This window comes from Brachyistius frenatus, unplaced genomic scaffold (assembly GCF_029030835.1).
Source record: "Brachyistius frenatus isolate BFR_SWC_R1_liver_20210118 unplaced genomic scaffold, ASM2903083v1 Contig_456, whole genome shotgun sequence".
Classification (NCBI taxonomy): domain Eukaryota; kingdom Metazoa; phylum Chordata; class Actinopteri; family Embiotocidae; genus Brachyistius; species Brachyistius frenatus.
The window spans coordinates 76,261-89,705 of NW_027211055.1; the positions used below are offsets into that span (position 1 = coordinate 76,261).

Sequence of the window (13,445 nt, forward strand, 5' to 3'; positions counted from 1 at the left end):
CTACTCAAAAACACAAGTTCCCCAGCTGCCTTAGAAAAGTCAGTTGACTGGACTGAGTATAAGTAATTCCATCAAATTAGTCTCATTAAGTTAGATGAAAATGGGAAAACAAATTTGATAAACTGAAGATATTAAACTCATAATAAACCATTCAATCACGCGGACACACACTGGCCGGAGATAAACTTGCTTTAAACTGTGGACGCCCAGTTAAACAGAAACAAGTGAGACTGTTATGTTGCGCGGAAGAAGATGTTGGAAACACAGGTTGGAAGCAGTGAACATGGCGAGCTTTGTGCAATGGCAACGACCAAAATTTGAGGCTTCATAAGAGCAGTTCATAAACCAATGGCTGATGTCACTGTTGGCTGCTTGATTGTCCTCATGTATTGTTTACATCAGGCAAATGAGCGTGTTCTAATGGTATCATTGTTTCTCTGATGTGGCCTCCAGTAACACGCAGGGTACGCAGGTAAGTATGTGAGTGCACGTTTTAAAAGCAAGAATATCTCCGGCCTTGGATTCAAATACTTAAACACGTAATACGCAAGTATTGGGACTGAATTTCATTTCATAGTGGTCTGCATCATGCGTCACACTGTTTTCATTTTCATGAAAAGAAATGACCATGAAGTAATTTACCTTGTGTCAAAGACAAACCAACACATTTTCAAAGCGTTTTCTTCAAACTACAAAACTCTCAAATATTGCATGCTGGGAAATCCAAAGATTTTCTGAAGTAACATGGAAACAAAAACTTTTCAATTTTAAGTTGAATTAATTTGAAATGAATACAATTTGAATCTTTACATTCATGCAATGATCCAGAATTAATTGATTCCACAACATTTCTCAAAAAGAAAAGACATACCCTCTAGATTTTTACGCTCTCTGTCCCATACACGTTGTAGCCTTCACGATACGTGGCAAAATTCTGGGTGTTTGCCGGAGGGGCTGGCTTAAAGTTTTGGGCAGTCTTTGCCAGCTTCAGTCTTTTGGTTTCTTGCCGTGACTTATAGCAGAACTCTATCAAAGCCACGGTCATAGCCAAGCCCAGCCCTCCCACCAGAATATAGAAGACTCCTGCCACGTTGCTCAGGCTTAGTGCACTTGTCTTGTCCTGGGGGAGGTAAAGACCACCGTTAAGAATTTTTTAAAACTGGCCCTCTGAGGCTATCCTCATATACACCCATACACAGTACATCCTGCTGCACTACGGCTAAACAGCAACTTTGAGGTCGCTAAATGTGTCTAACAAAACCCTCTGAGGTATAGCTGCTTAATTTAGCCTATAAGCAAGAAAAATTGGAACAACTTAAATGTGTCTTGATTCCTCCTCTCAAGTTATTTTGTACCCTAAGGAGCTGAGAAGGTGAATGTAGAGAGACTTTCTATGTATCCTGCCTGGTGGTCTCTTTGCGAGGCCACGTCTAGTCTAAGAGGAAGGCGGTCGTGGTCGTACAGGTCTACAGATTAAAACCCTTGATTGGCTATCATAGCTGCTTAACTTAATCTTCAAAACACTGCATATTATGTACAATCAAAGTGGCAAGCTGTGGAAGGTGAATTGAACCATTTTGCTGCTATTAAAAGCCAAACAGTAATATTGAAATTCATTTATGTGAGTTTTACCATTTGCATTCTAACCCTGTGGGAAGTTTTATAGTCCTAAATTCAATTTTTTTTTTCTTGCCTAAAAAGTCACTGTACTGGCAGATAAATATCTTTACATTGAAGGAAAATGTATAACAAAAATGTTCCTTACTCTGACACTCCACCTATGAGACTCGACTATTAAGTACCGTTTGACCACTTTGTGCTCAGATGGTATTTAAAGGTCAGTTTGGACTTTGTCAGAATAAGGACGCCTTTGGGAAATTCATACAAATACATACAAATGAATAAGACCACCAATAAACTAAATTTCAATAGAGGTTTGGATGAAAAAATAGCAGTATAATGGTTACAATTCTTTTCAAAAAAATGTATGACATGAATCAAAAATTGTGTCATCATGCTGCAATTTTAACAAATCGACTTGTCTACATACAATAGTGATGAAGTCATGTTCATGTAATGAATCATGGTGTCACTAAATTTGACTACAGTATGTGTAAAGTAAACTTTAACGTCTTTTTGGTGTTATTCTGAGGGCAAACAAAGCAAATATCATGTCATGGTTAACATGTCTGGGAGGATGTATGCTTTAGATGTTTTGTATATGAACAGTTGGGTCAAAATGCATTTTGCAATCAGTGTAAAAAGACCTGCAGCGACTGACCTTACTTCCAGAGTCCTTGGTTCCACATTCACCCTTATCGTACCACCATTTGTTTTTCAGCTTGTCTAAGATGCCTTGTTCACTGAGTTTCAATACTGCAAGGTTTACAGGAGTTCTTCACGTGGGAAATAACATAAATAACATTGTATTATGTTATTTTATGTTATTCAACTTTTTAAACTACTTTATACTGTACAAAGCGATAGAGTAGGGTCCTGGCCAACATATCACAAATAGCAAGCAAAACTACAGTATGTAAATATATATCAATATATGACTTTCATGATCCATGACTACCCTAACATGCCAGACCCCACCTATATCGCTTTGAGTAATCGGCACACACTGATCACAAGAAGAGAAAAGATTTGAACTTGCAGAATAAAGCAGCTGCTGCATAGCTTTCAGAGAATGAAAGAAAACAGAGGCAGTCATTACTGAGGGCACCTAATTATCTTTTTTTTTTTTTTTTTTTTTTTTTGCTATGGGCAGCCTTTTTGATGTTTAGCAAGGTGGATCTAACAGGAACCCTTCCCTGACTAACAGACAAACACATCAGGTCAATTTGCTTTACAGCTACTTGAGGCCTAATGTCTCGCAAAGTCCCCCCCCCCCATTAACACACAACAACCCACGTTTGTGCCAATCAAATGAGAATAAAGCTGCTTCAAAAATGATAAGAAATTGTGAAGTGAATTTGTTTGCTTTTCAACACAGAATTTAGGATTGTTATTATGCTCGTCTTTAAAGTTTCACTAAGGAGGGCCGAGTCATAATTTAGGAGGGGTTTGTTTTGCAAGACATTATGCCTAATTTCCTTGACTGCTAAATATCCAGGCTTGTTTCCTTTCAGAAAAAGGATCTGTGGTTGTAATCCAACACCATCAAATATATTGTATTCACCAATGTCCTTGTCAAATTTATTTTCTGATAATACATACAAAATAAAAGAAAAGGGGAGGGGCAGGTGATCTGTGGTCCTGGTCTCCAGTCAGAGCTCTTTGAAAGGCACTTTGGGAGTTGAAAACTTCTTCTTAAAGGCAAACAGCAGAAACTGGAAGCATAATTGTAAATGAAAAACTAAGTGATTTACATCTCACTTCTACATTAACAATCCTAAAGGGGACAGCATTTAAAATCTAATGTTTTCTCTGCAGCAGAATCATCAGCTTCACTACTTTTAGCAGTTTCTGCTTTTTTTACTTTTACTTGACAGTCCTTTACAAGGAAGTCATGATGAACTTTAAACTTAATGGTTGTCACATGAATCAAGAAAGTTGCAAGGAGTTAAAAAAAAAATTCTGTTTCAGAGGTATCACATTCATCACAAAATAAAGGGCACAGTTATGAAGATCATCGTTGATGAGCATTTTGTGAGTCATATCTTGACTATAAGAAGTGTTTTTGTCTCGCTGTGACACATTCAGAGCCTCCGGTCTGCTCAAACAGGCCACTGAACCTCCAGTCAGCAGGGTAACAAACTGATAAATAACAGCAACTTTCAACTGGAAGATTTACATTTGAAATCTTAAATACGCTGCTGGTAGCTGGTTTTGACCTTTGACCTTCCTGAACAGAAAAGAGAATTTCACTGCACTAATTGAGCATGAAACGTAATCTCCATGTACCTTTCCCCTCACTTTACTAACTCACATAAGGATCAGCTGATTAGGATTAGGATTGGTCGTGGTTGGGTGGTGTCGTACTAGTCCAGTATGCTTTTTCTGTTTGTTGTAAAATATAAACGTCTGTTTTTTTTTCCAGATCCACTGAGTGAACTGCAATAATCTGCTGGTCATCAGATAAAGACACTCAAACACACCACCAGGTGGTGACCATGGGCCTTTGAATAATATACTGAAAATAAATATTTTTCTGTAAAGTCTCTGATCTGAAAAAAAGCTAAACACAAAAGACTATCATGCATCTATCCTGTAATTCTCTTCAGAGAAACAGATGATAGCCGTGTCTGGAGAGATGTGTCGGGTGAGCTGATGTTGAGTTAAACTGCAAACCTCTGGACTTTGTTGATCGTGGGTGAAAATGCACTTATGCTCAGTATGCTTTTCCATCTGAAATTAAAATAGGACATGACAGCTAAATAATTGTCATCATCACTGCTGGAGACGTGAAGAGAAATCAAAGGGACTCCAGAGGTGAGCAAGACCACTTGTCAAAAACACCTAGTGCAGGTGACAGCAATAAAAAGGAATATAAATGTTTCCCTTAAGATGCTGGGGTTTGTAATTAGCTTGTCCTAGAGACAAAAAGTTACATCGTTAGAGTGGTTTTTTTTTTTTTAACTGTGTTGCTGGTTGCAGCGTGGCGTGCTACTCCACCTGTCATTTACTGTCAAAGAGAAAAACAGCGTGAGCTGCAGCACCAAACCTCTGAAGCAATAGTATGTCACAGCTGCACTGAGACTCATAGACAGGTAAAGAAGGTGATTTATCAGATCTGGTTTGACTCACATTTACAACAAACTGAGAGCATTTCTGCAATAAGACAATTCAAATTATAGCAGCTGCTGCTAATTGAGTTTCTACAGCATCATTTTACAAACACAAACTTGTGCTTGTTTTAGCGCTGAAACTAAATTGTCTGCTGAGTTAATATCCACAGCTGAGACCAACTGAGCAAAACCTAAACAACATACTGGGACAGTAAGTTACACACAATATACAATGTATTAATGTATCTGTCTCATTTCAGTTCTCAATAGATTATATCGTTTTTACAATATATAATAATTTTACGAAGCTCACAACAGTAACAACGTTCTCACAAATGTAATTTTAGAACATTAAATAAGCAGATTATAGTATTTAATAATCACCAGTATGTCTGTACAGAGGTTCACATTGGCTACTGAGGGCTCTGTCTTCTCTCACTTCAGTAATTTTTCTGGTGACTTCGCAATTATGTAATGGATCATTAATTATGCATCCAGCTGACTAATCAAATTTAATTTAAGATTTGCCAAAGAAGAAGATAAATGTATGTTAAAGTCACCTAAAGTGCCTTTATTCTCAGGAGGGCAGGAGGGAATTTTTTTTTAATCATTATTTTGTCATTTTGAAAACTACCTTTAAAAACCTGCCCTTGTTGATGATGTCTGTGCAGGTACAAAGTTTGATTTCCATCGCCTCAAACCTCTAGCAAAGAAGTCTACTAACATTTTTTTTTTTCTCAAATTGTAAATCATTTTCTGGTTAAACGATGAAGTTTAGTCTGATTCCAACTGCCTGATTAAGTGCGAGGGTGGGCAGAATATCATGAACACCTGCACAATATATTGCAGTGTGACACAAGAGCCAGTGCTCTAAATCTTGCATTTGTGAAGCTTAACAATTCACAATGTTCAGTTTTTGTGTAGTTTGACCTCTTTGGGAATTTTCACTGGTATTGTTTTTGGCGCTGTGATATGGCTTTACATCTTATTAGAATTATTAGCTTCACATAGACAGTATTCATTATTGTATTCTATTGGATACATTACACAGGTGTTTCTATTATTGCGTCCACTCCCTGCTCCCTCTGTGACATCACAACTTTATCCTTCAGTCTGTCTGCAAAGCAGGACAACAGGATGGTGTCTAAAACATTCAAGACCACACGAACAACCCGTGCAAGAGACACAATCATACACTGTATGATGTCCAATTAACCCACTTAAATGTTTTCAATCATTCAGCTTCAGTTCATGAAAGCAGCTGTAGACAGTTGTAGATATGTGATTTTAACAATCAGTCTGAAGATTTGTTTAAATTTGGAGAATACATCTGAATATATACATATTAAAGTATCTTTTGACCTGCAGTATATGTACATACATGTGCTGAATTTGTTTTCAGGAAGCTTCATTACACTGATGTGATGGCACGCTGTGAATGTCAAATTTTTCTCAGTGGTCGTTACATACAATATATTTCCATCTTTTTGTTAAATTACCCACACATGCACTTCTGAAAGAGAAACGAGGACAAAGAAATGTGGCAGTCACACTGTTGCACTGATCATCTACTCTGTCTCTCTCTAACCGGACCTACAGGGGAGGAGGCAGATTGCCAGTGAGAGGAGACGGCGTCTTTGTGTTACTCCTCTGATAGTATCCATATCCTGCTCACTCAGGAATGGATGACTGGAGTCCGTAACAGCAAAGTTCGTCTGGTCTCCTCTCTAACATACAATATGCCGAGTGTACTGTGGTCATAATGCAAGCTGAAGAGCAGAGGCAGAGATGGGTCCGGTTTCGGGCTCTTACTACGCCCTGGTGTCTGAAACACAAGATCAGGGGCCTCATTTATGGAAAGTTTGTACAACAGATTTGATTGAAAAAATAAAAATCCTCATCAGTGTCAACATGTTACAGACACTGATGTGGAAAAAGGTCCCGGCTTTTCTGCAGAGCTGAGCCTGGAAATCGTAAATTTATATGCTTGAACAAATGTGCACACAGAATGAAAAGGCAAGACAGGCTTTACAGTAATTATCAGTCAAGCTCTTCTTCTATAAGTTAATTTCTCTTCTTTGTTTTAACTTTGACATGTAAAGCGAGACTTTGTAACTTTTAAGACAATAAATATATATATATATATATAAAATGTAAGTGACATTAATCAGTCAGATTGCTGACTTTATAACTTGTCTCCAGTCCACTTGTGCTAAACAAAGATAAACATTTCAAATGGTTATATTACAAGAGGAAACACCAGAAAATGAAAAGTATCAGTTTCCTTTACTTGACTCTTAAGGCCACGATGGCGGCTGCTAAAAGTTGCATAGTCTCACTTTCAGGTCAATATGCATCTTCACACAATAACACTTATTTGTACTTCATCAACTCTTCAGTAGATTCAGATCAAATCCTGTTGTACAAATGGAGCCCCTGGTAATATCTTACACTCTACTGTTGCAGGGTTTACCAGGTCAGGGTGGCCATGGACAGACTTTGACTGGCCTTGGGGGTGAAGACCAACCAAAGGTTTGTGTGAGTCTTACGCTGGATTTCGGTGAAGAGGATGTCGGGCAAGAAGAGTTTGGACCGTTAGTTGTAAACTCTGTCATTAGAATTCTCACGTTTGCCTGCGATGCTTAGTCCCCTCAAGACAACGCTGTTCCCCGTGCCTGCCCTAATCACCCAGGCGGCAGATTGGAGAGTGCATTTATCGTTCAACTTGAAAGTGCTGATCTTACATATCACCTTTCATCTGTCTGGCATTAGTTGGACTGTCAGGTACAAGAATGCAAAGCTTTTTGGCTTGTAGGTATAAAAATCAGAGGAGAAGACGGTTTCTGTCTTTTATAGCCACAAGCCAAAAACTACTCTATCACAAAGCACTGCCTTTCCTACTGCTGTATCACAGAACTATATCTCTTTTTTTTTCTCCTCCATTAGCCAAGTAAAGGGTTCCCAGTTGATCACAGTTGCACAATAACATATTTATAAGTAAGGTGTTTACAGGCGCTTAGCCTCAGAGACTACAGTCAGTGACGACAGCCTTGCCGATTACTCTGTTCTAGGATACCCGACTTTGGTGACATTGAGGCTGACCTTAGAGTCACCTCCCCCGCTGCCGCACTCTCCCTTGTCGTACCACCATTTGTTTTTCAATTTGTCCAAGAGGCCTTGCTCATTCAGTTTTAACACTGCCAGGTTAACAGCATTTCTTGAAACGATAAAACATAACTTGTAAGAAAATGAACAGGTCCGTGAGAAATCTAATATAGAATATTAGTGAAAAATAGTGATAAATATCAATGGTTCAGAAAGGGGAGCACGGGAGGGACAAATTGGTAAAGAATTTCACTGGTGTGGAAGGGTAAGAAGCATTTTTAACAGCAAAGAAAATGTTAAATATTAGAGAGGTGGCATGGAGGGTTACATCGCTCGTAACTGAAGTGTGCGGGATGGGGACATTCTGTCATTGTTGAATTAAGAAATAAGAACATCCAGCATGCAGCTTAACATTCATCACAACTGACAAACCAGCATTTTAACTAGCAAATTAACAAAATAAATTGTTCAGTGTTGAATTAAGAGGCAAATGCAAAAAGGGTACCACAGAAAAACAAGGAGGGAGGAGAGGTTGAAGGGAAGAGAGACGGAACAAACAAGGTTGGGGAAGGTGACGGTGCACATCAACATTTGAATGGAGATAATGAACGTGATAAGAATACCAATAACCTTAAGAGAAAGAAGAAAGTGACAGACACAAACCAGATACGTAGGACACAACAAAAATAATGAATGTTTTGAGTCAATCCAGATAACTCATAATACTGTTCACTCAGTGATGCACTTCGAAAAAAAAAAAAAGAATTAAGGTGTGAGGAAGAAGAGAATGACAAAGGAAACATCAGGGTAGGTGGAATACTATAACAACATGGAGGATATTGTTATATTATCCCACCCACCTTAATGCAGAGCCTTTAGGTGTGGCCACACCATAGCCCTTAGAGTCGAGGTTGCCGCCCACTTTCATGGTGTCACATGGCTTCCGCTGCTCTATGTACTCGTTCATAGTGGATTCGAGAAGAAAGGCAAACTTGCCCTTCGACTTTCGTACCCGGGAAACCCCGTCTGGTGTTGTCTTGGCAAACACTGAGGGTTCGGCTGATTTCATGTATGACCACATTTTCTCATAAACTGCTATTTTGGAACGCTGCATTCAGGGGAACAAGAGAGAGAAGACAGAAACAGTTTAGTTATGACAGCCATGAAAACATTCATACAGAGCCGCTGTGGGTTGGAAATGAAAGAACAGCTATTCTGTCATTTCAGGGAAACGCACAGTTACTGTCTTACATGACAACATTGATTCAACTCGGTGCTCTATAAGTGTGGAGCTGGGGCCTGAGGGTTGTTGGCTTAGCGTACAAAGGGCCTGATTTACTAATAACTCATTTACATAAAGGGTACTAAATTGCGTATTTATTCCAAAAGTTTGCACATTTATTTTGTACCCGTTTTGCAGGTGATTTACTAAGAGTAATTGCGTATTTAATATCAGGTGCAAATCGCTGTATTTAAATGAGGTTTGTGTGTGTTAAAGTGATTCAAGCTGTTCTAACACAACGACCGCAAAAGCTAAAGAAATCTGATCCCCTTGAAATGAATAATTATTAATATAACAAGAACAAAACGCTATATAGGAGATTATCAGTGAGGAAGTCAATGCAATGGGAAAAACAAAAAGATCAACAGAAGAAATTATGAGAAGATGGCAAGATATTAGGTGAAAAATAAAAATAAAGACGGCTTATAATAAAACGTTGGCAAACGGATGAGATCCTCTAACAAACACCGATCAGCAGGTCCAGCTCTTTCTGTGGTGAGCAGGTGAATTAGTTTCATTCAGTGTCTCACGAGTGCTCGTGAACCTTATGAAGTCACCTGTGAATTCTGCGGGACACATTCAGGACCCGTGACAGCACACCTGAATAACAGGACTGGGTGGGATATCCAAGCAGCGATACGCTGGAACGACCCAGAGGCAGGAAAATGCTGAGACGTGAGAAGTTTTAACATTGCTGGTATTTTGTGGCTTTTGTGGTTTCAAGTAGAAACGCCCAATATCACATATGCATTCAGGTAAACGCACAAAATGGACAACGTGTGTTAAATTGCACATTTGAGAGACGCAATCCTCACTGCACGTCGTTAGTAGATCAGATGGGACATTTTTTTGCGGGTGGTGTGGAGTTTGCACGTGATTTTACACACGCAAACCTTTAATAAATCAGGCCCAAAAAGTATCGAGGTGTGCTTAGAGACCGATTCTTAAATTGAATTTTCAAAATAAGCAAGACCCTCCCAAGACTTATTCATATTTTCTTTAGGCTGGTACACCTGCTGGCACCTCTGTAGGTCTCTAATTAACACGTTATATATTATATCTCTCAATATAATATAATTAGCAATTATCTCTAGCTCCACACTTAACACAGACATGAGCAGTATCAATATTTTCATCTAACTCTCAGCAAGACAGCAAAAAGTGCATTTTCCAAAATCTTCTGACTATTTAAGCGGCTCTGAATCACTTAGTAAATAGCTGCAGCTGCTGCTCTTCATGGCCCAAATGAGGAATGTCACAGCAGGTTTGTCTGAATCATCAACACACCTGCTGAGACACCCAGACAGTGGGTGTGGCCATATGTGCAGCGTTACAGCACATTTAGTAAGTGAGCTCTGACAGCGTCCTGCCTCGTGCAATTCACAGTGGATTTACCCTTTAAATGCAAACAGTGCAGCAGAGGCAGTGGGCCTTTTGCCAGCATCATGAAGTCTGACAACCTGGCAGCTCAGCAGAAGTAAACTGCAGGCCGTGTTTAGTATCAATATTAACAGACAGAAGTGACCTCCTCCTCCTCTTCATCTTATACTCCTGCCAGCAGGTCACAGCCGGAGTCATAATCATCACGGTGTGGTCAAATCAATCCTTTTGCACATCCATGTTATCAGTACACGGTCGATTTGACTGGACTGTGCTTATGTAACTTTTACATTTATCGAACAGTGCTTGTGTCACGGCCTGTTGTGCAGCAGCTTGAAATATGTGGTGAAGATAAGCGATACGCTGCAAGTTATTATCAGGTGGAAATGGGGTCAAATATTCCACTGCAGGTTCCCACAGAAAGGTGGGGGAGGTGCAAACACCTCACATACATGTGAACCAGAAACTACTGATTTTATACTTAGTCTTTAGCAATTTATGTTTTAAAGATGATTAAACATCATGATTATGTTGATTTATGTGCAATATATCATTGTATATTCAATACGGTATGTACCACAGTATATTTCAGTAAAGCTTATACCTGCTCTTTGCATTATTCAAATATATATTATTTATTTTTGTGTCACCTGTCAGTCTTTGTATTCCAACCTCAGGTATTATGTTATATGATAATATGGTCTAATTATGCTGCATGTTTTAGTCTGTCTTGGTTTCACTTCAACACTTTATCTGTTTATGTGTTTTGTAGATGCATATATCACACAGGTATATTTATGATTGTATCAGTCCCCCTGCACTTCTCGGCATCTTCAGTCAAAGATGCAGAAAACGTCTTTTTAATGTTTTTACAAACCTGATCATCGTCCTGCAAAGCCCGAACAACGACTTCTACTTGAATCAAGGCTGTGCAGGTCTATTTGGAGGATATATTTTTGTTTTTAAAAGCAGCTGACAAATTGGCAGGTTGTCTATTCATTTTTGGTTGCTACATCCAGATGAGCCCACAATCAGTGAAAACAAGCTTGTTTTTATTTTAGTAAACACAAAGGTGATCAATCTCTCAAACTGTGAATATTTATTCCAGGTATTTGGAGTGTCACGTCTAGTAGAAAAAAAATCTGTAGCTCATGAGTGATCATTAATTACTGCATGGTCATCTGATCTGACAGGATCAAATATTCATGAATCCAAATGATATTAAAGTCAAATCCCAAATCTATTATATTGTGCTATTTGTTGTTTAACAGGGTATTGAACTCCTTTTGTGACGCCACAGCCTTTAACACATTTGACCTGCTTTCTCCGAGACTGACGGCTTCACCTCTGTGGCCCAGTCAGCTGCCAGCTAGAGCAGCTACAGACATGCACAGCACAGCTCCGCTCTGACACTCAGTACGCTGCTAAAAATGGCCAGCGAGAGGCTGATCGCCGGTCACCGGGGAGCCGGAGTACACAGCTGCCTACAATAGAGGGGCAAAATAGAGAGGCTGCATTAAACTTGGCAAATGTGACCTTCTGCGCTGGGATCTGAGTGGGGAGAGGGAGAGGTACCCCAGAGGGAACTTTGGGTCTAAACTTTTCGTATTTGTAAATGTGACAGGCGGGTTCATAACCAGGCAACCAGGAAGTGAAGAAGACGCCAAAGCTTTGAAACAATGTCAGAGAAAATCTGATCATCCTCATGACTTTTACATGACTATTATTTCATAATTTTTTTCATCTTTCATTTACAACAGTTGGAATTGGAAATGTTTTTTTTTCCCGATATTCTGTATTACAGGTTTGATGTGCCTTGATCTTGCTGACCGAGCCCTGTCAGATGTGTTTGCTGATTTATAGCATTTGATACAGAGGAATCAAATCTGTGTGACTGGTTTTATCTGGATTTTATGTCCAGCTGCTGAGTGAGTCAGTCCTTTGTCACATCTGGTAGGTGAAAGTAAATGAAAACATCAAAGTGAACTGACAAACTATGTCAGCTCGGCGTTGTGTATGGCAACATAAATAATTTACCAGAGATGTAATGGATTGTGGGCTCAGGCTAGTAAGTGAATCATTCTTGACATATGCACGATTTCAGTTCAGTGGAGTGCTCATGTAAACACTCGTAACATGACTATAATAGCTGATGACAGGCCTGACCATCGTGTGAAAACAGCAATTCTTTTTCTGGGTTACATGAAAATGAATGCTTGTCAGGAACAGGCTGATCATCTGTGTTGAAATCTGTGAAACTTCTTGTGCTGTCAGACTGAGAAATCCACTGAGGAATCTTCTCGCTGCACGAGTCGTGGCTTAACAAAGACAAATTATTCAACAAATTATTCCTAGTTAATGACTGGTGTAACCACAACAATGAGGATATGATGAGCTGGTCGTGTCCTGTGACCAGTGAGAAATGTGGGTTTACTGCCTGTCATCTGCTCTGGAAATAAACCGCTTCTTCTTCAGCTCCCAGTTTATCTGTCAGCAGCTGACGGGACTGAGAGTGATTCATGGTACTGTCTGTCACGCTGTCAAGCCAAAACAGATACAACAGGCCAAACAAAACATGTGCACTCTTTCTGCTGGTTCTTCTGTCTATCTGCATGTGATATTTAGTTACATGCATGGTTAAGTATGTAACTATTACTCATTTCCTGTATGCTCATGATCAGTGAAACAATGTAATAAAAGAGCTTAACAAGAGCACGGCTCATTCAGCAGCATAACTCTTCTTAAAATCATCCACAACTCACTCTAATGTATTTCCTAATGTAAAAATACTCCTTGCAATAATCACTCTAATATAATGTCTGTATAAGATACAGGTTGGCATCTGTCTTAGCATGTTGTTGAATGTGAATGTAGGAAATCATTACATTATTGTAAGTAGAATCTGTTGAGGCGGGTTGAAGAAAGGTCATCTGCTTCTCTTCCAA

At 39.2% G+C, this 13,445-nt stretch overlaps 1 protein-coding gene across 3 annotated transcripts in view; it reads right to left on the bottom strand.

Moving 5' to 3' along the window:
* Nucleotides 1-13,445, bottom strand: part of LOC138614132 (glutamate receptor 3-like) — a 68,383-nt gene that overhangs the window by 1,580 nt on the left and 53,358 nt on the right. Inside the window, exons 13-15 of one of the 3 annotated variants that reach the window (XM_069687369.1) lie at nucleotides 8,699-8,946; nucleotides 7,836-7,950; nucleotides 872-1,120 (exon numbers count right to left, since the gene is read on the bottom strand). In XM_069687369.1, the coding sequence (XP_069543470.1) occupies nucleotides 875-1,120; nucleotides 7,836-7,950; nucleotides 8,699-8,946 (609 nt within the window). In that variant the 3' untranslated portion in view covers nucleotides 872-874. Of the gene's footprint in view, nucleotides 1-871; nucleotides 1,121-2,267; nucleotides 2,397-7,835; nucleotides 7,951-8,698; nucleotides 8,947-13,445 lie in introns of those variants that run through there. The other 2 variants (XM_069687368.1, XM_069687370.1) reach the window with 2 other exon arrangements.